We start from the raw sequence: 23,818 nt of genomic DNA, 5'->3' as shown, positions 1-23,818 counted from the left end.
TAATATTAATAAAAATTTGTGATTAAATATGAATTTAGAATTTTAAATTAATAAATAGTGTATTTATTATCGTTATTAAATGTCTCTCGTCCTCCTCTTATCTTTTATTCTCGTAAGTTTTCTGCCAACTATCCCAATGATAAATAGTCTCTTAACAAAAATAATTAATTACCTCATAAAATATTTGCAAGAATGTGGTCCTAAGCATTGATATACCTAATAATATAAATTCATTTACATGACACTTCTTTGTCAATACGTAAACACAAGGCATGACATGAACGAGATGCAGGATGAGAACATCATCATCACTGTGATCATATGAGTGCATAATTACTATATCTGAGAGGTGGTGTAGTTTTGTCTGTATTGGTTGCTCACTCTGGAATCAGCATAAAAAAAGGGAGGGAAAGTCGTAAAAAAGGTAAGATAACAAAAAGGGTAAGAAGGTAAATGGGGAGAAAGTGTGGGGACATAAAAAACAAGAAAACTGCAAAAAAACCAGCAACAAAGTGATATACCCTGGCGAGCCCCAACATTATTAGCATCGGTAAGGACAGTTATTTGGTCCGTCACAGGCGTTTCAAAGACCCATACACACGTCATTATCACAAAGCTAAGCCCCATTTCTGCAATTCTCTTCAACCTTCTCCACTTCTAAGCTCTCTTCCACTTCCACTACCTAGTCACACAAACGCACTAGAAGAACAAACACCCACCACTCCCTGCACTCAAAGTTCCTTTCTTTTCTCAAATGGGGACCCGAATCCCTTCGCACCAGCTCAGCAGTGGACTCTACGTGTCGGGTCGACCCGAGCAGCTCAAGGAGCGCCAGCCCACAATGACTTCACGTGCCGTTCCGTACACCGGAGGCGACCCTAAAAAGTCCGGCGAGCTTGGAAAAATGCTTGAAATCCCCAGCGTCGATCCTAAGCCTTCGCGTCCTTCTTCGTCCTCTCAGCACAATAGTGGGTCAGTAAGATCCGGGCCCAATTCGGGTCCGGGAGGGAGGCTAAGCGGGTCGGGTCCCATGTCGAGAAAGTCTTCCGGGTCGGGCCCAATAGCGCTGCAGCCCACGGGCCTGATAACGTCGGGCCCAGTAGGATCCGGGCCAATTGGGTCTCGGAGGTCGGGTCAGTTGGAGCAAAGCGGGTCGGTGGGGAAGGCGGTGTATGGGTCGGCAGTGACGAGTCTGAGCGAGGAGGTGAAGGTGGGGTTTAGGGTTTCGAGGGCGGTGGTGTGGGTTTTCATGGTGGTGGTCGCAATGAGTTTGCTTGTTGGGGTATTTCTGATGGTGGCGGTGAAGAAAGCTGTGATCTTGGTGGCTCTTGGAGCGATTATTGTGCCCGTTGTGCTTTTGATCACTTGGAACTGTATTTGGGGAAGACGAGGGCTTTTAGCGTTTGTCAAGAGATACCCTGATGCCGAGCTTAGAGGCGCCGTTGATGGACAGTACGTTAAGGTTACCGGGGTAATTTCTCTTTTCTGTTGATGATTTGTCATGATTATGATTCTTCTTTTAGATGGCAACTTGTTTGTTTTGTTCAGCTAATTTAAAATATTTTTTTCCTAATAATTTGTTGTTCGGTTTGGGATTTTAGTATGCGTTTGATAGATATGTGATGAATGAATTTGGTCCTGGTGATTGCGACTGCTTCTTTTGTAGTTGTCCTTTAAGTTTAATTTTTCTGTTTTAGATTGGAATCTCGAATATCAGTGTTTAAGCTTGTATTTTTTGTTCTAATTTAGAGTATGGATGTGCTTTTTTATTTTATGGAGCAAATGGGAAGGAATGAAAAATGGGTCGAAAGGAAAGAGCTAACTTGCATGTTGTGGTGGTATCGTTTTCTTAGTTCAGAAACTTAAATGACGTTTGGACGAGCACATGAATTTAGCAGAGATGGTGGTCAGGGATAGTGATGTATAATGTGCATTTATGTGGTAGACTAAGGAAGAAGGATCAGATATCTGCTTCTCTATGAATGTCATAATTAGGAGGCCTTTTTCCTTGTTACGAAAAATGGTTGCCATGTTCACATTGCCATATAATTACATAGCATTTAAGTAGTAATGTTTGGATTGTCTGCTTCACCTTCACTTCCCATTTTTTATCACTCCTCCCACCTTCTTGTAAAACTCTTCTGCTAGATATTATGGACATACCGTGCTTGTCGGTTGTCAGGTTGTTACATTCTTAGTTGTTTTTTAATCATAATCCCTGACGCTTCACCACTCACTCTTGATTGTTAGTTCATTTCTTTACACTAGCACTGCAATGCACTCATATAAGATTGTTCTGTGGATGGATGATAATGTCCTACACAGAACTCGATGCATGTATCCCATTAGGCATATGCTCATTTTCCCAAAATTTGTTCTTCACTCAAGCCTTCAAGCTTTTTATAGGTTTATGTGAGAAGTTGATATTCTCAATGTAGTTATGGAGTAATTTAAGAGAAAAAATTATGGATTTTAATACCCTTGGCTGAAGGAAAATAATTTAGCATGGCTTCTACAATATTTTGTTATATGTATCCTGTTTCTTCCTGTAGGTTGTAACCTGTGGCAGTATTCCTTTGGAGTCATCCTACCAAAGAGTACCTAGATGTGTATATGTCTCCACAGAATTATATGAATATAAAGGATTGGGTGGAAAATCAGCAAATCCTAAACATCGTTGCTTCTCTTGGGGTTCTAGATACTCTGAGGTCAGTTTGTTCAACATTTCATTGATTCTTTGGTATACTACTGATTCAGGATCAAGCACAATTTGATAAATGTGAGAAATCACTTGCACACACAGACATACATTGTCTCAATTGGTACCTTAAATGTACAAATGACTAGATGCTTGAGCAATAACAATTAAGAAGTCTATTTCTGGGGAAAGAACTGCTAAGAAACTTATTCAAGGAGACCTTAGAGCTCATGTCAGTGATTGATTCCCAGTTAAAATTGGATGTGGAGTACTACCAGCAAGGTTACTTAATGTTTTTAATTCTTTAGCCTATGGCGTTGTGCCAGTTGGTTGAAAGCTGATTTTGCATCTATAGTTCTGCATATGCTCTGTTGATTTAAGTATATAACTGCAGGTCAATGTGGTTTGCCTAATAATAAATATGCTTGAGAATCAATATGATATTACTAGAATGAACGCTAGAGACCAGAAGAAAGTTGAAGTCATGACTGCCTAGACTATACTTTCTGTGACTTCAACTTTCTCCACTTGCTTGATATCTTTAACATATGTTATACTTTGCTTGTGCCATTATTTAAACAAAAGATATTTCTAGGGTCTTATAGAATCAAGATAACAAAGTAAAAAGAAACTGGAAATGAGATTCCATTGAATGAGGATAGCAATTTGCAAAAATATTTAAATAAAACCTAAGGAGCCCTTATACTTCCCTACCACACCAATCCACTTTATAAAGCCCAACATACTAGGATTAGTTAATCTCATTCACATGCTTGTCCCTAAATGAATCATATAGTGAGAACTGAGAAACCTTACACTATTGTTAGCGCATAAGCAAACACTTAACTCGAAATATCCTAGTGCTGTTCATTTAGTGAATGCATAGGTTTTTTCATGTTTGGTTCAGCCTGACTGAGTTATTATGTCCACTGAACCACTTGGACTGCAACAGTTGTTTGAGAGACTCAATGATGTTGCCATGCTCTACACGTGTTAATTTATTGAATCTTGCAAGTCTTGTATGGGCTTCAGTACTGGAGGCTGCTCTAATGCATGTAACTGCTTTCTAAGGATTCTAGTTTATATTTTTGGTTTTGTCTGGCATCTTGATGACTGTATATTCACTATATCGTGAGCATTTATGTAATAGCAATGTTTTTATTATTTTCTGTGGACAGAAATACGTAGCAGACTTCTACATATCAGACTTCCAGTCTGGATTAAGAGCATTAGTGAAAGCAGGCTTTGGGGCCAAGGTTGCTCCTTTCGTGGAACCAACTACCGTGGTTGATGTAACAAAGGATAACAGAGAGCTATCTCCAAATTTCTTAGGCTGGCTTGCAGACCGCAAACTCTCTAGTGATGATCGGATAATGCGCCTCAAGGAAGGGTATGAACTTTATTATTCTGTGGTAAATTTACTATTCATGATGCTCCTTGGTGATTTTCTTTTCTCTTTTTACAATGTCCTTCGTAATTGTGATTTGGTACTTAGAAATTAAATTTGGAAAATGCACAGGTACATCAAAGAAGGTAGCACAGTAAGTGTGATGGGAGTTGTTCGTCGACATGATAACGTGCTCATGATTGTTCCTTCAGCAGAGCCTGTCTCAACAGGCTGCCAATGGATCCGCTGCCTTCTACCAACCTACGTAGAAGGTCTAATCTTGACATGCGAGGATAGTCAAAACGCCGATGTCATTCCTGTTTAGTATTTTCCGTTGCTTTCTTTTGTTTGGAAATCTGTGTCACAATACTGAAATGAGGGAAACTGATGAAAAAATCCTAAACTACGGAATCAGAGTATTTTCCACGTGCAGGTTTGTCTGTAAATTGGGTTGGAAGAAGATGCAAAGCAGACTGCTAAGATGGTCATGATAAGCAGAATATGATTTGATTAATATGACTCAAGGATCCACAAGGCCAACTACAAGCACTTTGAGAATTTCATATCAATGTATCCACGAAGTTGCATTGTCCCTTTTTCTACTTATTTAATGTACATAGGTAGAGGTGCCCGAAGGGGTTCAAAGTAGTTGCTATGTTGTGTGTGAGTAAAATCTGGCCGGAATTTAGGTTTGTAGTTAGATATTAATTGTCGAGTTTGGGTTAACTTGTATTCTTAAGTTGATATATATGTTCTGCCTATGTTGTAAAAATTGAAGACCAACTTTACCACGATACTGTTTATAAATGTTGGCTGAAAACATGTTTTAAATTATCTGTTTCTCTTGTGAGTGTTTTCAAGGTAGCAGGAGCATTGCAGTTTGCTAGGAAGGAATGATGTATGGCTGAGGGAGGGAGAGATATCGAATCATGACCAGCCCTTGTTCTGTTTGAAAATGGTAAAACAATGAGAAATTCAGAATAAAGTTGACAAATAGATAAGGTAGCTTATGTGATGAAGCATGTCTGGGGTGGAATAATCTTAATAATCTTTAAGAAGATTGTTTTTTGAATTTCGTTTTAATAAAGTTGACAAAAAAAAATAAAAATTACTAATTATTTGGAACTCTTTGAAATAAACAATTATTTTCTGAAAAGAAAGTTAAGCATGCAGGTGTATAAAGAACTGATCTTTAGGCAGCATTTTCATGGCTTTGTCTAAATGTTTGCGATTCAGAGTTATATTTTAAATGGATGAGCGACCATTACTGTTTGTGTGGGTATAAATTACTTGAGCAAGAATATTTGGCTATTGTAAGAAATAATAATAGTAAATATAAATTATTAGATTCTACATGAATGGTTATTGGTTAATATTAAAAGAAAGCATAAAAATATTTTTAAGTAGTCATATGATCATTAATTAATCTTTAATTTTTTGTATTCCTATATAAGTGTATTGATCATATTAAATACATTATATATATATATATATATATATATATATATATATATATATATATATATATATATATATATATGAGGTTAGGAAAAAAAAAGTTTGGATTAATTAATCTTATTGTATAAAAAATGATTAAACAGTCCAAGAATCCAAGTAAATAAAAACTTGAATGTTATTTGGTGAAATATACGTATGTAAAGAGATTAAGAATATGTTTGATTTATACTATAAATTATTTTTAAAAATTAAAAACTATTTTTCAAGAGTAAATTAAACTCACGCTAACTTTCAAATTATCTATTTTTCTTGACATGAAGTTGGTAGCAGTATAAGTAACATATTAGCTTGAAATCTATGACTGCTTCTTACAAAACTCTTTTATTTTCCTAATTGTAATATAGCTCAATTTAAGAAAGCTATGAAAATTTTTTGCGATCTGGTAAATTAAAAAGTAAAATAAATTAAATATTGACTCATATGAACGATATTTATGTTACATGTATTATTTGCTCTAAACAAGAAATATGTTTTATAAAAACCTAATTTCAATAAAATGTTTTTTATTTTATCTTAATTAGAAAAAAAAAAAAAAAAAACACCAGATTCTCTCTATATATAAATCCATTTGGTGAACTCAAATGTTCTAGTTTAAAAAAGATAGAAAAAGAAAAGTTGGTCAAGGTATATTTATTTTGTGAGTGGGTGCAGGATATTCAATGGCACTAGTCCCCCCACTCGAAGCTACAATCTGGAAGGCATTCCCCCAGCAACCACTAGATTTTCTCCAGTTATGTAAGAAGCATCATCAGATGCCAAAAACGCTGTTGCAGCAGCCATGTCTTCAGTTGTACCAAGTCTTCTAATGAGTGCTTTCTTTTCAAGGCCCTCCCTCTGTAATAACACAAAAAGAAAATCAATTCTCATCACTATTGATACAGTAAGGAGACTAGACTAGAGGCAATACTGTTGAAACTAAAATCCCATTTGGGACAAAAGATACTCACTATAGCATCATTAGTGGCATATAGTGCAACAAAACGAGTTGGCACAAAACCAGGAACTACGCAATTCACACGAGTCTTGGGGGCCATTTCCCTAGCCAGAGCCTACACAACAAATTTAAAATACTAAGCAAAATGAAAGGAGTAATGATACTCTTACAAAAAAAAAAGATATAAAAGTTTTTGTATTTTAAGAGATCGGAAGCAAAGAGAGGGAAGTGATAGATAAGATGAGTAACATGATGGAGAGAGATAATAAAAACGTTGCATAAAGTTCTTTAAAATTTTATTGTATGGCTCAGTTTAATTAAACTTTTAAAGAAATACTTATAAAAAAATAACTTATGCATCTTAAGACTTGAAAAGATTAAATGATTTGTTTTTTAAAAGAATGAGTTGATTTTAACCTATATAAAAATTATTTAATTCTTATTTTATCTCCTAAAACTTATTAACAAGCTATTTATATGTATTACTACTTGATAGAGAAAGACACTCTTGAAGGAACAAATGCAAGCTAAGTACCTACTTTGGTAAGCCCAAGAACCATTGTTTTGGTCACACCATACATAGCCATTATAGGTGGTGGGTTATAGCCAACAACAGAGGAAATTAGAACAACAGAAGAACCCTTTTGCAAATGGGGAGCTATATCCTGTATAAACCATAGAGCATAAAACTCACCATATAATAAATTCCAATTTAAGCATATAACATGGAGTGACACAAAGAAAATGTGCTGAAACATATATTGTTTTCGTTCTTTTTCTTGTTTTGGCTTTGACCATGCTCTACTTTACTTACCTTGAGAAGAAGTATAGTGGATTTGACATTTATCTCCCATAACTTGTCAAGGATCGAATCTTGTGTTTGTAAAATTGGATCTGCAGAAGGATTTACTGCAGCATTGGACACAAGAACATCTATCTTTCCATACTTCTGTGGCAAACAAGGGAATTGACAGGCCTCACTTATCTAATGTTTTAGAGATAAAATAATAGATACAATTTTTTTGCGTAGGTTATGTGAAAATCTCACATGTGACAGGATCCATTTCCAACAAACTAGAATGTTAACCACACCATACAACAGCAATCAATTATTTAAATAGTGACTTCTAATAAAAGATTCAAACCAATGCGCTAATTAGACACGAAACCATAATGGTATAATTGGATTTAGACTTATACAAAAATATGATTCACCAGTTTCAGAGGTCAAATAGCAGTAACAAATACAATTTCCATGGCCAATTGATAAATGAACCAAAAAGAAGGATTGAACTTATCGAGCTTGAAGTGATGAAATCAAAAGGAGACTTCTATTTGACTTAGACAAGATAATTTCTAAACGAATAAAAATTTCAATCTGAAGGAAGTTTCAAATGTCACCTGTAAAGTTTTGTCTATCAAATTCTTCCTTTGTTGTGCATTTGAAACGTGGCAAACAATTGCCAATACTTCAATTCCTTTAGCTCTCAGTTTGTCAGCAGCCTCATCAACATTTTGCTGCGGTAATTTACACAAAAACATCTTTAGTATTGAACAAATATTTGTTGTATACAAGTGTTAAATGGAAAGATAATAAAAGGAAAACGCATAAATTGTCTATCTTTTTATCGTGTTCTTTTATCACAAATAATCAACATCTTTTCAGGAAATAATTAATTAATTAAGAAAATACAGGACTTTCATGAGGGACAAACATGACATGAAATTTAATTCATCAAACTTAATTAAGAAAAAAAAAAACTCTTCTAAGCTCTAACACCATGACAAGAAAATACAGGACTCTCATGAGCGACAAACATGACGTGAAATTTAATTCATCAAACTTAATCAATTAAGAAAACAACAAACTCTTCTAAGCTCTAACACCCCTACAAGAAAATACGGGACTTTCATGAGGGATAAACATGACATAAATTTAATTCATAAACTTAATCAAACCACCACAAACAAGAATAAAAATCCAATTTTCTTCCTTCAGTTAAGATTCACATTTTCTGAAGAAAAAATGCTAGAAAATGAAAAATTGAAGGTCAATCATTAACCTGTTTGCGTGAAGAGATGACAACAGATGCACCCTCCAATCCAAGCCTCTCAGCTATGCTAAAACCAATTCCTTGGGTGGAAGCCGTCACAATGGCTACCTTACATTGAAATCTCTTGGCAAGTTTGGTCTTGTCCATTTATTGTTTTCTAGGCAACAAAATAGAAGCAGTTGACTAAGTTTGTCACCACAGCAATGGAGAGAGTGGCTTGTGAATTGTATGAGTAGGAGGTTGAACTATGCTATCCTATCTTTATAGGATCAGGACTTGGAGAAATAAGTCACTTCCATTTAATCCACCACTCCACCTATTTTTGTTCCTCATTAGTCACCTCACCATCGACCATGAATCTTTACATAGAAATAGAACTGTAAATGATCTGAGTTATTTTTGAACTATTTGACCTCGGCTTGTTAAATATTTAGCTAAATTTACTTATTTAATTAAATAAATAAACTCAAACTCAATTAATTAAATCAATCAAATTCAAACTTTACAAGTTTCATATATTAACAGCTTGTAATAATTTGCATACTTAAATAATTATTTTTTAATTATATTTACATAATTTTTTTATTATTGTTGTGTGTGCATTATTTACCTAATTTTAAATATATCGCTTTTTTGTTTTAACTTGTTTTCATGTAGATACAATTATATTTTATTACCTTTTATTTTACTTTTTATCATAATTATTTATTAAATATTGAATTAATAAAAAATATTCAAAGCTTGTAAAAAAAAATTGATAAACAAAGTTATGAATCAAACTCAAGCTTCAAAATTTTTAACTAAGTCAAACACAAGCCTTAATTCTGACTTGTTTGAATAAATAAGTTTAAGTCTGGGTTTTTTTACAAGCTAAATTTAAACTTTAAATATCTTGTTGGCCTTGACTCATTTATATCTCAACTCATCATCATATGCTCCAATGCAATCATAAACTCATTTGACTAAAAAAACAATCTAATTTGACAAGGAAAAAAGTGTAATCATTAAGAAGTACTCGAGGGACCACGTCCAATTGTATTCCAAAAACCATATCAGTGCATATGATTTAATCTGGCCCCAATTCTAGCCAACACCCACACTTGATTTTGTAATACTTTTACAAAATTGAACTTTGATTTTGAAAATACTATCTTAATCACCTTGTATTGAACTTTGATTTTGAAAATACTATCTATAGCACCTTGTGCTTTTTTATCTCACGTTGGTAAATGACACCTTCGAATAGGACTTCTTTTATATTATATATAATAAAGGATGTGACCATTCCTTGTGAAAGTTATTTGGAATTTTCTAAAACATTGAACAGTTCATGCACCCATTTCAGTACCCTATGGTAGTCCTACACCTCCCACTCACGCTCATACTCGCATTAGAAATGTTTGACGAGCCAGTGTTTTTATGATAACAGCAGCATTTTCATAAAGTGCGTTGCCCCACATACAGCAAACAAATGGTACGGAATATTTTCTTCCTGTTTCTACAAACATTTACCAAGAAAATAACCCAATATGGACCATTAGACAGTGAAATGAAACCAGCCACAATCCATCAATAATGAATTTAAACATTTAATATCTAACACTTGGTACATATATGACAACTGATATAACACGTTTGAACATTTTTTTATATTTTAATCATAAGGATTTCTGAATTTCTTCAAAAGCTCTGGTATTTCGTACCCAAGCATGTCATCTACGGCTTGAACCATTTTAGGCTTCAGTTTCTCAAATTTATCGATGCTATAACCACTCAAAACTTCTCTAAAGTGCTCTACATTGGGAAAATCACCGGCTGGTAGATGAAACTCCCTTTGAATCTGTTTTGCAAAAACACACTAATTGTAAGTACATGGGAAATTAAGCAATCAAGGTAGAAGGAAGCAAAGGAGGAAAAACCTTTGCAAATTCTTCATCAAGATTATCAACAAGTCTTTGTTGAGCCTTGGCTTTCCCCATTATTGCAGGCATCTCCTTCTTGAGATGACTAATTATATACGCATGAATTTTAGCAGATCTAGCTCGTTTCACAAATTCATTGATCTGAAACAATCCAACGACAACAAATCTTAGATATGGGAAATAAATACATAGCAGCCTATGCAATCAGTGATTTACCAGCTACATATAATAATAATTAACTCAGCTAGCACCAGCAGGTGCACACATAATATGAAAATAAAGTTCATACTCGGCGATCGCAGGCCTTCTTTGGAATATCTACCAAATCTGCAAGCAGATCATTTTGCTCCTTTTCAAAGAGATCCTGTCCTAATGTACCAACGAAGCCTTCATCCATAGGCTTGTCATTAAATGAGCTGTGAAGTAAAGAAAAGTAACATACACTTTCAACCAAAAGAATATCAAATTAATTGGAAATTGTATCTAATAATCTGAAGTGAATCAGGGTATCTCGAAAGATGCCATAACTTTAAATGCAAATTTCAACTACAAAACGTTAACAATGAACAGTACGACCAAATGTTCAAAAAAACTCTAGTAGGGAGGTTTTGGAGGGAAAATAAAAAGTCATAAATTTTATTTTAGAATTAATAAAATTATATAATACTTATGATAATAAATAATTAAAAAATTATATTAATTTATCATTTTATATCTTTAATTTTGAAAATTTATAAATAGTAATTTCCTTCTCTCCCTTTTCCTTCAAAACACCCCTTCTCAAACAATTCCCAAATAAACAAAATCTAAAGACCATACCGTCATCATTCTTTGAATTCTAAAACCACTACAACACGGTATACATAGAATGGTTGCATAGCCCTGTAAACAAAGCTGCTGAACATTAGATATACTTGAAAGACAATAAACCTACCCAATGTATACACGTGAAACTTCGGGAGTATTTAGAACTTTCCCCAATGACCACATCAATGCTCCATAAACTCTCATAAGCTACAATATTAAAATTAGGCATGTAAGTAGACAGAGAAATGGATAAATACAATAAACCAGACAAATTTTGTTTCTGTTGTCTTACTTGTTGAGTGTCAACTTGGTCTGCCTTATTCAAAACCACACGTATCTTGTCATCATTCCCACGTAAAGATGCAATTACACGTTTAAACTCATCACTGATGTCCAGTTTATGAGGATCAAATAGGAGAAGAATGAGATCACATTTTGCAGCAAACCAAGATACAACACCAGTGAAATCATAGCTTCGTTGAGTCCTTTGTTTCTCTCCAGATAGGACACCGGGAGTGTCCACTAATGTTATTTCATCTAACAGCTGAAAGGAAAATTTTCTTTTTAGTTCAAGCACAAGAACTGAAGAAGTTATTGGGCTTGGAAATATAAATAAAACTCACCGGATGTGGCATTTGAGAACATTGGAATTTTGATAGAAATGAACCTCCAAATGTGGTCAAGCCACCAAAAGGCATGTCAGCATCAACAGCGATAGTATTTCCAGGAATACTCCTCTCATCAGGTCCAGACTATAAATAAAAGGATTAAGTTTTTAAGTAATCTTCATTAACACAATTTAGGGAAGATAAGAGTGATAACAATAACAATGCAATCTCTATTCTACATCACAAATAATTTTCTCTTCGGAAGTTACGGACTTCCAGAGGCAATATGAGAACAAAAGGAAGTTTTCTGTACCATGACAACAACAAATCTATCAGTTGTAGGCTCTGGTCCAACGTGTGCTCCTGTACAAAGAAAGAATTAAAAAAGAAGGAAAAGGACCAACATCAATCAATCATCAATTTGATAAATGAAGAATGATTGTTCAGGACTTAACTAACCTGGGTAATCACATCTTAACAAATGTTTTATAAATGTAGTCTTCCCCGTTGAATATTGACCCAGAAGCATAACCATGGGTTTAGCATCAAAATCACTGTTGGTCTGAAAGGAAGAAATCAAGATATTCTTGGAGTTAATATCAAAATATTTATGAGAAAATTAAAACATGCTATGTAGAGCAAGTACCGTGCTCACACACACAAACACAATCAACATAGGGTGTAAATACCACTTACCAACAATGGAGATACAAAATCATTATATCGATAAGTAACTTCCAAGGGCCTTAGCCTCTCAATATACAATCTCTTCAAGCCATCAATGATTGATGTAACCGCATCGACAGGTAACTATGAAAAAGAAAATCATTACAATTAGAAAGTATCTTGCAGCAAATTAAGAGTCAGCAAGACTATTTGCAGTAGATCTTGATATTTGAGAATAAAAAAATCACAAAAACAAATTCTAACTTTTTTCTAAGTAGAGTTAACTATTACATATATTACCAAAATATTGGTTCAGCAGTAAAAGCAGGTGGCCGTTTATTCGCTTCCTTTTTCCTAAAATACAAAGCTTGCTACTTTATTTTTTACAAAATTGGGCATCAATCTTATCCTCTTCTATCCAAAAGAACAACAAGAGAGAAAAGTGATTTCATGTAAGTGTTCATTGTGTGAACTATAACTTGAAGTATAATTCACAATCCCATATGTCAATCATTTTGCTTAAGCTCTTTTAATCACTCATTAGATGAACAATACTCGCTGATAAGCTTCAAGGATTTCTCAAGTCTCAACATTCAATCACAGATGAATCAGATGACCAGAATAAATTAAATGATCGATTCATCTTCAAAATAACGAATATCTAGTGCCCCAAAAAACTGAACAAGATGCAATTCATACTATGGATGCAGAAAGCATGTAACTTAGAAATTTGAATCTCATGAAAACCAAGACAGACACCTCTAAATCTGAGAATAAATAACAGAACTCACTTTCTTCGAAGATTTTGAAACGAACCACAATTTGGTTGAAAGTGGCTGAGGCTGAGCTATTCCTACATATTATCAGTAAAAAAATCCAATCAAATACTAATTAAGGAATACAACATTACGAATAGTTAACAAAAATAAGTTATTCATATAACCATTATCTTCGGGCGGGGCTGTAATTGTTAAACTCTTTTTCTGCGAAAAAAATAATGAGCAAAATAATCAATAGAAATAACATCATCAAAGAAAACAAGAACAACGTGAGATTAGAAAAAAAAACACAACTCACAGCTACTAAAGCATCAAGTCCTTCCATCGCGGGAGGCTTAAAATTTTCCTTGTCAACTGCGATCAATAAAAACGGAGTGACGAATTTCATCGAAGAAAGTGAATTGAATAAATAATATTTACATGCATCGCATTGATAATTTTTCAAATTTAAACGTCTAATTCACACTCAAGCACACTTACTAGTTTTGAGAATATCTGAGTTGAGTTCATATCCCGCTTGCGCCAGCGAAACCAACTGTTTCGTTACAACGAAAATTTAATTCTAAATTCAGCTTCACGTATCGGAATCAAATATGAAATAAAACAATTGTTAAAATGTAAAACCTGCATCGCTGTAACAAACTCAGGGAAACTCAAAAATCCTTGTCTTTTGGTATCGGCGAGAGCCCATAGCTGCTTGAGTTGAGAACGGGACAAGTTGGAGAGAGCAAAGAACTTGGTGGCGTCATTTCCAGAGATTCGGCCATCTCCATCTACCATCGAATATCACCAAATATCAACACGAATCGTTTTTCAAAATCTGTAGAGTGAGAGAAGCGAAACTAACCTGAATCCGCCAAGTTGAACCATTCCTGATACGTCATCGTTTCCTCTTTCGAACGCGATTCTGTCTTCATTCTCTCTTGCGACTCAACTCGGGATTGGAATTCAAATGGCGGAGAGAGAGAGGGAGAGAGAGAGGGTTGTTATTATCAGTTTTCAAAGAGTGGTTCGTGTCGTGTGTCTGATTTTGACGCGTGGATAGGGATGCGATGATCATCGTCGCGATTTCATTTTGCTTTGGAGTGGGGTCCTTGAAGTCATGCGGGTCATCTGAGACCGTGTGATCGTTTAATCACAGGATGTTTGTCTGGATGGGTCCGCATTGGATGCCTCCTTTCTCGTTTTGTCGTTTCCAAGTTTTGAATTCGGGCGCCACTGCGTTGCGCCGCTCCGGTCCACATGTAAAACGTTCCCACTGATCGTTTTTTTTTTTTTTTAATCATCATAATGATTCATATTGGCTGGTGCCAACTTCAGATAAGTAACAAGAAAAAAAAAATTAAAACAATATTATTAGATAAAAAATGATTGGGAAATCTCTTTAGGAGTACTTATTATTATTAATAGTTAAAAACAACAGGGTAAAAGCCTAATGTGTATTTCAAATTCAAAAAGAAAGGGCGCCATCACTTTTTTATTAAAGAAATATTATGTGTTTGTTTTTAATTATATATGTAATTAAATTGATGTAGTTGGATGTGTATATCCAATTGGAATGAGTGTTTAAATTAACTATAATTAATTATAGTTGATTATATCTATAATGAATTGTTGTTATAACATAAAATACATTTTATGTTTAAATTTGTTAAGTAAAAGAATGATTTTAAGATAGAATGTTTCATTTAAATTGTTAAAATAAAAAAATCAAAAATTTTTAAAAAGGGTGTGAAATTATTTTTAAAAAATTATTTGTATTGAAAATCATCCATTATTGGGTATAAAATGAAAAAAAAAGATAAATTTTAATTATAAACTTTAAAAACTTATTGACAAAAAAGAATGTGATAAAGACAATTATAGCATGGCAAAAACGAATGTCTCGGCACTTTGATCATTTTGCGAAACATAGTACTTGTTTGAAAAATTTTCAGAAGTAATTTATCTCCTCATAACACGCTTTTCAACGTAAAAATTATTATATGACTTAATTTAAATACATATCTAAATCGTATATAAAGGTTAAAAATAAATTTATGATATTAACAAAATAAATACAACTCGCTTATAAAAACCAATTTAACAATTTTATTTCTCCTGATAAAGAAAATAGAAAGAGAAAAAATATCTTAAATTCGAACACCGAGCCCACACACTAAAATGGAATTATTTTTCCCTAATTGATTTAAGTGCTCAGTAATTATTAGCATTTATTTCAACAAAATACAAAAAATGAAAAAGTTGATGGAATCCCAGTAGACATAGATCTTTATTGTTAGAGACATTATAGTTCTACTTGTAGAAGTCTTTAAAGTTTTATGTCTCTTTGAATATGTTATATGTCCCGGTGTTTTCTATTATAAATTGCTCAATATTTTTTTAAATGCCTTGTAAATTTTTATATAATATCATAATCAACTTTATTTTTTATAACATATACATACTTCTCATTGTAAGATATTGAAAATATGATAAATTCTCTTAAATTATCGTGAAATTATTTAGATTTATAACTATTTTTTTCGAAAATTATTTTTAAAAATATTATAATAATTAGTTATAAAAATACCTTATTAAAATAACATGTTGTCACGTATTAATTTGCTATTAGATAACAAATAAAGATCGTTTTTGTTGCCGCAGGACCCATAATACAATTACAAAACCTTAAATTTTCATCCACTCAGTCATTGTGGAATAGAAACACGTTGAAAGGTCAAGTCAATCAAACTAAAACAATGCAAAGATAACTACAATAAATTATAAATATCCCAAAACGAAAATGAAAATCTTTTAAGAGGAACACATCCAGACGAAATGTACTGCACGATCGAATTTCGTATTGGATTCCGCGTTCATTTGCTTTCGCTTGAAAACAAACAGCAACAGTACTGCACGAAAACTATAACAATGTTAATATTAACTTATTGAAGTTTTTATAAATTAAAGCTGATATTTTATAACATCACCTTGGATAAGGCAAAGGAAGGTCCATGATATTGATTCTTAACATTTGAACAGTGGTTTAGTGGTGGAGTACTTGTGTGGGAGACTTGGCTGGGTGTAGTTTGCCTTTCTTCTTTTATTTTGCTGAAAATGGCACTATAACCCTCTCCTGATTTGGGGTCTGTGACATCCCAAGCACCAAATTTGGGTATTGGCGTCGCTTCATGATTCTGCAGCACTTCCAGGACAATTAGATGAGCGTTTGTAAACTTTTAATATATGTTTGTAAATCAACCTTTCATCAACGTTTGTAAACTTGACATTCCAAACACTTTGCTTGACGTAATTTCTGTTTACAATTTTTTTTAGTGTAAGTTTGCAACAAAATTTAACACAAATTTCAAATTACATTAAATCTCTAAACTTGAATTTGAAGACCTTTAATGTGCATTCAAACAAGTATTAATATTATGTTAGACGTGACAAAAAAATGAATAATAATATTTTTTTAACTGCTTGATTAAAAACTTGTCACTCAAAAGAAAAAAATTAATTATTTTTTATTTTGTATTCAATTAAAAATTTTCTCCTAATTTTTTCCTTGGTAGGGAATGTAATAACATATACGGAATTAGAATAAACAAGTTACCATTTTTAACTTTTTTTTACCATAAAATGAAGAAAAGACATAATTTCATGAGAAAGAAATAAAAAGATTAAATAAAACGAACTACATTCTATTACAACACGGAGTTTTATTTAATTTCATTATACTTAAAAAATGTTTTTTTCAATGTGTATTTAATGTTACAACCAAAAAATTATACACATGACAAATTATTATTAAAAATAATAAGAGATTATAGAATTTAATTATGAATATTAATATACTATAATTATTAATAAACATTTATATATTACAATGTGATGAGAGGAATTACCGAAAGGTGATTGAAGGAAGAGGTGGTCGTACTCTTGTGTCTATTATGAATTGACGAAGAGAAACTACTGATGCTACTGCCTCCTTTGGTGATGCTCCTCCTCTTCTTCTGATCGAAATTATTTGTTTCATCCGCAAACTCTGGTGTGAAGCTACCTTCACTACCCCTCCCTCTGCGGGGCAAACGCCGTCGAGTTCCTCTTTCAAGAGAAGTTTCGTTGTGGGAGTGGGCATCAAGAGAAGAAGCCTTCACTTCATCAGCATCAACGTCGAAGGCCTCTGGATTTTCCATTGGATCATTGGGATTCATCATCATCCCACCTTTTTCTCTTCGTGCATTCTCAAAATATGCCGTGTATGGAACGTTGTCACTATCCCAGTTGCCGAACTTCGGAACGTGAGAACGTTGCTGTCATCAGCCATTCACAACAAGATTTATCAGAAATGTTATATCTTTAGTTTGGTTAGATACAAATGGAGAGAATTCTATATCAAAGCTTATTTTCCTATATGTTTTGCTAAGAAAGCAAGTTTCCAAGGGTTGATTTCCAAAGTAACAGTTACATTTCGGTAATTTTTATTTTTAGCTTTGATAAAAGCAAATGAAATTCTTTGAGTAAATGGATTAAAATAAATTGAATAGAGAAGTGAGAGAAATACTTAGAAAGAAACATGGGTCAAGTATTTATAAATTAAAATTGAATAGAAATAACTTTTAGATATGTGATAATTTTTATATTTTATTTTTTTTGTTAACAATAATGATTTTAATTTTAATATACTATTTGTGTAAAAAAATTTCACATTATACATTAATTAATAAAATCTAAACTGTGATTTTAAAATAATTATTATAAAAATATTTTTCCAAATCATATTATAGTTTATGATTAGCTTACGTATAAAAAAACTTTTAATTGAACTTCAATTAAAAGTAATTTTATGTAAGAAATTCTATAAAATGTGAAGAGATAAGATACTTTTTAAATTGTGAGAAGAATTCTATTATTTTTGTATATATATTTTCTATATGCAGTGTGATCCAAACAATGAACCCTATATGATCCTGCACGTTTACGACTGATTAATTTGCCACCTAAAATGCTGCTGCACATGTCCAGTATTAAAAGTCCGTCATATGAAATATTTTACAAATCATAGTTAAATCTTCACCGTTAAACCAAATAAAGAAAAATAATCCAAATGAAGCTGATGGGTGCATCTAGGTGATTTGATAAATTGATGCTGTAGTTGACCATTATATGAGAAGGAACGATGGCATAAACGGAGGCAGCTATGGTAAAAATTTTGAGAGAACCACAATTTAGAAGGAGCTCACAAATAATTCCAACACAAAGTAATTAATTAGGAAATGATAATTTGAAATCTTTACTATTAAATCAAATAAAATTAGTTCCTCATGTGTAATTCCGAAATATAATATGTTGAATTGAGAACATACAATATGAAAACTTACCGCCATTATTAGTTGGAAGAGTTTCTTATCATACAGAATATGGGCCCAAGGATCTTTGCCCTCTTGAGATTGGGTTTTGGTTTCACAAAAGATACTCTCTGCTTGAGAGTTTCTGCAAAATCAAAACCCTCTATGGTTGAGCGGTAGAACTAGTAGCCCATAATGATTACAAGAACTTATCAGCGCTAACATGAAAGAAGTTTGACCACAAAAAATCAGAGGACACGGCAAATAAAATAAATCGATAGTTACAAAGCTTATTTTAATATGTTGAATACCAAAATATGAGTCGCTTTCTTGTAGTTTAGCATTTTAAAATAAACATGGAATGAAAATGTAACTGCCTTATGACTTTAAGTTTTGTTCTGATCTCCACAACTATATTCTCCTTGTCAAAATCTCATTTCCACCTATTTGTGATTCTTTCTTGGCTACACGTGTAAACGATTTCTTAAATATTTTTATTGAAGGGCTTGTTTGTTTTTAAAGTTATAAAATCATTTCTCGCATTTTTTAGTAAAAAATACCATCATCTATATAAACCTAGTTTAAATTAATTTATGGATGTATTCCAATCATATTTAAAATGGCCCAAGCCCAACTTCACATGGGCTGTGTCATATAGCCCAGTGTTTGCTCTGCAAAATATGCGAATAGTCCAAAAAAAGACACTCATTCCTTAAAGTTAGTGTTAATATACTGTTGACAAAAAAAAAGTGTTAATATACTATTAATTTTATTAATTAAAAAATATATTTCTATTTCTTATTTTACATATTATTTTTACATGTTAACACTGTTAATTATTTATAAAATTTAATTTATACATGCTTTTCCAATTTTTATGTGAAGATTATACATATCCTGCTATTAAAAATAACAAAATTAGATATAACAAAAAAAGAAAAATAAGAATGGTAGATGCATTTTTTTTTCAGTAAAAATGAGTGTGAATATATTTAACTAATTTCAAGGGAGGTGATCGTTGTTATAAAAAAGATAATATTTTAATAATGCTAATAGGTCTCAATTCGGCTCAGAACTCAAAAGTGGGAGAAGCGAAAGTAATAGACATTTTTTTAATAACTGTATAATTCATTATGCATGTGTATACGCTTTATCATAATATTAACAATTATTTTGCTTTCAACAATAAGCTGAACTCCCATAATAATCTCTTGTACTAGCTCTGGGCTGACCCTTTTTCTGTCATGCCCTGTGATGCTGCACAAGTAACAATTTTCTTCTAACTTTGGACGCGCAGATTGCAAAAATGTAGGTCTTGCCATTGTTTAATAGTACGGAGATGCGGGCACATTTACAATAGTCTAGCAATTTGTGGTGCAGGTTTATATTTCATAGAACATAACCAGAAATATAAGATCCAAATGAACTGGTGACTATTGAAAATATATAATGAACAAGGTAGGAGAATCATAGCGGTTCCCTTGTATCTAAATACCAACTGTCTTGTTAAGTAGCCAAAGACAAAGAGCCAACTGAATGCCAAAAATGGAGTGGAGCCAAGTTCTGTCAAGCATGAATCCATAAACTGTGATTCCTGCTCTATTGTTCTCCATGTATGTCACTGCATTAAAAGATAGTAACTCAGGACAAAACACAATTGGACTGATGATAGGAAAAATACCACTAATAAATTCCCATTTACCTAGAGCCTGCCTCTTATGAAAAGAGATGGTTTGAGTGTAAATTGGCAGCAATTTGGTGTTATCCACCTCATCTTCCTCATCTCCTACATCATCATCATCCGATGATCCCCAACTAATAATATTGGTAGCTATTGCTTGGGCTGAAACTGGTGTCTCTCCATCAATGTTGTCAAATGAGTTTATAGTGGCACATATGTGCCACTTAGCTGCAAGGCATGTAATGGATTGCGCTTTATGTGTGATCTTGGTTGCACTTCTCAAGAGTAAGAATAGTCCACTCACCAGGGTGATGGATACTAACTGCAACACAGGACTCAACCTTTACATTCTATTTGTTGTATTTAATGCTTGTAACATAATGAACATTTTGGACAAGAGCATGCTAGAATTGTCCATTTATTAATGAGGCAGCATATGTTATAGCAAAAACTTGATGTTTTGATTACAGGAGAGTTTGGAAGAGTTTATGAAAATAACAAAAATAAATGTTTAAGTTACTAATCCAAGCATATCCTAAGTTTCTAAACGTAGCTTATAACTAATAAGTAAACCTTTCTTAACTTATTTTAACAAGCTTTTTTAACTCATAAGCTGTTGTTTAAAAAGCACATGATTAATCTGTTTATTCAAACGCGCTTAAGTGGGGAGAAAGAAGATTTACCCCAAGCTCTCCAGCCTTGAGGACATCAACATCAGCACGGGGTTTTGTAACCATAAGCAGAAAAATGAGCTGGCTTGCCGTCACCAAAATCAGAGAACCCAAAATGAAACATCGAAAACGATGGCTGATGATCCTTAAATTCCTTCTTATTCTTAGGTGCTCCAACAAGATTGACCCCACCTCAGTTTGTCGCTGAAAAACTTGAGCGAAGTCATCAAGTCTGAATATTTGTAGGTAGCAGATAAGTCGAAAGAGGACACACACAAGGAAGAAAATGGAGGTTCTATAAAGCCAAGAACATAGCTCCAATGTGCACAGAATGATGCTGCTCACGTATATTTCACCATAATATGGTATTTGGGGTGATCCCGAGATGTACCACCATATCTTGTAGGCACATTCAACTATGAAACAGGGAAGCCCCCAACGCAAGATGAGCTTCATTGTTCCCTGCATAATAGCGACTAAGTCATTTTCTTAAACTGGAAAATAAACTTCACGGTGTAGAGTCAACGTTCTTTACAAACAGATTATTGAATTTTGACCAAATAATTGGGTTAGTCTAGGTTATCCTAGAGTAAATCCTAAATTAGCTGAATTAATGAGATTTTATCTTTAACAAATGAATAATAACTTGATACAATTTTTAATAGTGTCTTAATTTTGCTAATCCACCTAAAATGAAGTTGTTTACTAATTTACCTCAGCATTACTTAGACAAAGCTGATGCTAATTGACTTGAAAATAGTTCTCAGTGGCCTCTACATTCTCTTTTTCTTCCATAAAAGAATGATAGCCAAACTTTGAATGCAACTTGATTTTCTTACCTCAATCCGTAAATTGATATTTGCATGCCAATTTCTGAGAAAGGATATGGTGATTAGTGAAAACAAGAGAGCACAAGGTTGGACTTTTTTCTACTCTTAGGGTAAGACATGTATTTTTTTTTCTTTTTGTAATTAAAAAATGTTTCATGCTATTGTTCTTTTCTTTTTCAATTTGGACATAAATGTTGCAGCGTGGGTGTGCATTGTTTCCAATATAATGAAATAGACAGAGAAGAAATAAGAAAAAGACAATGCTTAGTGAGTCATAATCATAGTTCGTGGTTCATCTGATTTTACTAGAAGAATGAAAGTGATAAGATCAAAGTCAAACTCCAGAAAACACCTAGAACCAAAAACCTTAACTATAAGATGAAAACACATAAGTAGTTTTGTATAACATCTCTAACAAATACTACAAAAAGGAAAAAGAAAAACACAAACCTGCATCTGTTCTGCATAACCTTTTTGAATCTTGAGGCTGTCATCACTTAATTTATCAAGGAAGAGAAACTTGCTGAAACCGTATTTACGATCCCAAAATGAGAGGCTGATGTAAGAAAGCGTAGCTAACACAGAGAGAGAAATCTGCACCGGTACGTGGTATGGTCGAGTGTGATCAGGGTCGCAGGTGGTGTCACAATCAAGTAGGAAGTGTGACAGAACAGGCACAACGAAGGCCAAGATGAAGAAGATGGACCAAGAGAGACCAGCTTTGTAAACGTTGGAGTGATCCACGTAAACCCATCTAAGGTATGATCTGAAGTTCCTCAATTCTGTTCCATCAAGGGCTATGTAGCTCGTGTTCTCCTTGTTCTTTGGCACCAGACTCCCTCTTTCTTCTTCCATAGCCTTGGAACCTTTCTCTGTGCCAGAACCAGATACGATGAATACATAAAACTTGAATATCCCAAGAGGCTGTGGCTGTGTTGGCAATTAGAATCTTCAAGTGTCAGGGGCTTGTAGGATGTGATTATGTGAATGCAGTCGCTGTCCCAACTCTCTTTGCTTCTCTTTCAGACTTCAATAATACAATGTCCCTCCTTTAAATATTTCATTTTAGTTGTAGAAATTATCTTTTTACTGTTTTGGTAGATATTCTTTTATAGTTGGATAGGAAATTTGGGAGATTTTTTTATAAATATATATAAAATAAAATAATTATATAAAATATAATATTAATTTCTACTATTTTTATGGTTGCCATGATCAAAATAACCTTTTTCATAGCCAGCTAGCCTCATGTCATGATTAAGAAGTTCCATTAGTTTAATCACTATTTGTTGTCATTGTATTTTAATAAATCTCCGGTGTAATGCCAAAACGACAACATCACCGAGTTAAGAAATGCTGTAAAACTCAAATAGACTCCATATGAGTTGGCCAACTCAAGCAATCTTTCGGATGTCACAAGAGTTCAATAACTTATGACTAGGAAGGATGTTTGACTTTAAAGCTATTTTTGATCAAATAAACAAAAAGAGAAAAATGGATGTGGAATTGATCTAGCTGAAATATTATAGAATTTTAGTGGAGAGTGCACAATAAATGAATTATGACAGAATTTTTATATTATATAAACTGAAAAATCAATGATTATTTAAAATTTGAAAAGAATGAAAGTGAAGAGAATTCCAAATTGGGTTGATCATTGTAGGAAGCAATTGTTGTTATGGTGAAGGAAATTGGAAGGCAGGGCCCAACCGCGTGAAAAATGGCAAACAATGACTGGTCTGTGAACGACTGGAGATTTCTGCGGAATCGGTCATGAATCAAAGCTATCAACAACTCACAACTGTTGTTGACTTGGGTGGCTGTGCTTTATTTTGGACCTTAGCACAATCATATGCATCACTGCTCCAATAACAAAACCTTTTTCCACTTGCTTACGAATCTAAATCATACCTGAAATTGCGTGGCTAAT

General features: G+C 33.3%; 4 protein-coding genes and 1 pseudogene across 5 annotated transcripts; 1 reads left to right on the top strand and 4 right to left on the bottom strand.

Annotated features, from left to right (window-relative positions):
• The first annotated feature begins 581 nt into the window (after nt 1–581).
• LOC113852422 (uncharacterized membrane protein At1g16860) lies at nt 582–4,820 on the top strand. Of its 2 annotated transcripts, none has more exons than XM_027482676.1 (4): nt 582–1,471; nt 2,553–2,708; nt 3,877–4,088; nt 4,218–4,820. In XM_027482676.1, the coding sequence occupies exons 1-4, from the start codon at nt 755–757 to the stop codon at nt 4,408–4,410; spliced, it is 1,278 nt and encodes a 425-aa protein (XP_027338477.1). In that variant the 5' UTR covers nt 582–754; the 3' UTR covers nt 4,411–4,820. The 2 variants fall into 2 exon arrangements, with proteins under 2 accessions (XP_027338477.1, XP_027338478.1); XM_027482677.1 differs by having other exon boundaries at nt 3,877–4,110; nt 4,218–4,374.
• Nucleotides 4,821–6,287: 1,467 nt separating this feature from the next.
• Nucleotides 6,288–8,846, bottom strand: LOC113852896 (tropinone reductase-like 3). The gene is made up of 6 exons (XM_027483293.1): nt 8,601–8,846; nt 7,939–8,055; nt 7,352–7,486; nt 7,077–7,202; nt 6,551–6,652; nt 6,288–6,437 (listed from the first exon to the last, which is right to left on the bottom strand). The coding sequence occupies exons 1-6, from the start codon at nt 8,736–8,738 to the stop codon at nt 6,288–6,290; spliced, it is 768 nt and encodes a 255-aa protein (XP_027339094.1). The 5' UTR covers nt 8,739–8,846.
• Nucleotides 8,847–10,245: 1,399 nt separating this feature from the next.
• On the bottom strand, nt 10,246–14,307 carry LOC113852963 (annotated as a pseudogene).
• A 2,026-nt stretch (nt 14,308–16,333) lies between these two features.
• On the bottom strand, nt 16,334–18,745 carry LOC113852183 (RPM1-interacting protein 4-like). The gene is made up of 3 exons (XM_027482424.1): nt 18,740–18,745; nt 17,264–17,671; nt 16,334–16,552 (listed from the first exon to the last, which is right to left on the bottom strand). Exons 1-3 carry the CDS (start codon nt 18,743–18,745, stop codon nt 16,334–16,336), a joined length of 633 nt encoding a protein of 210 aa, XP_027338225.1.
• A 1,076-nt stretch (nt 18,746–19,821) lies between these two features.
• On the bottom strand, nt 19,822–22,918 carry LOC113852738. The gene is made up of 4 exons (XM_027483097.1): nt 22,339–22,918; nt 21,071–21,520; nt 20,409–20,709; nt 19,822–20,327 (listed from the first exon to the last, which is right to left on the bottom strand). The coding sequence occupies exons 1-4, from the start codon at nt 22,741–22,743 to the stop codon at nt 20,194–20,196; spliced, it is 1,290 nt and encodes a 429-aa protein (XP_027338898.1). The 5' UTR covers nt 22,744–22,918; the 3' UTR covers nt 19,822–20,193.
• Nucleotides 22,919–23,818: the final 900 nt, after the last annotated feature.

This window comes from Abrus precatorius, unplaced genomic scaffold (assembly GCF_003935025.1).
Source record: "Abrus precatorius isolate BTA unplaced genomic scaffold, Abrus_2018 Scaffold10, whole genome shotgun sequence".
NCBI classification, from domain to species: domain Eukaryota; kingdom Viridiplantae; phylum Streptophyta; class Magnoliopsida; order Fabales; family Fabaceae; genus Abrus; species Abrus precatorius.
Note: the sequence above shows the minus strand (reverse complement) of the source record. Positions and strands in the feature narration are given on the sequence as shown.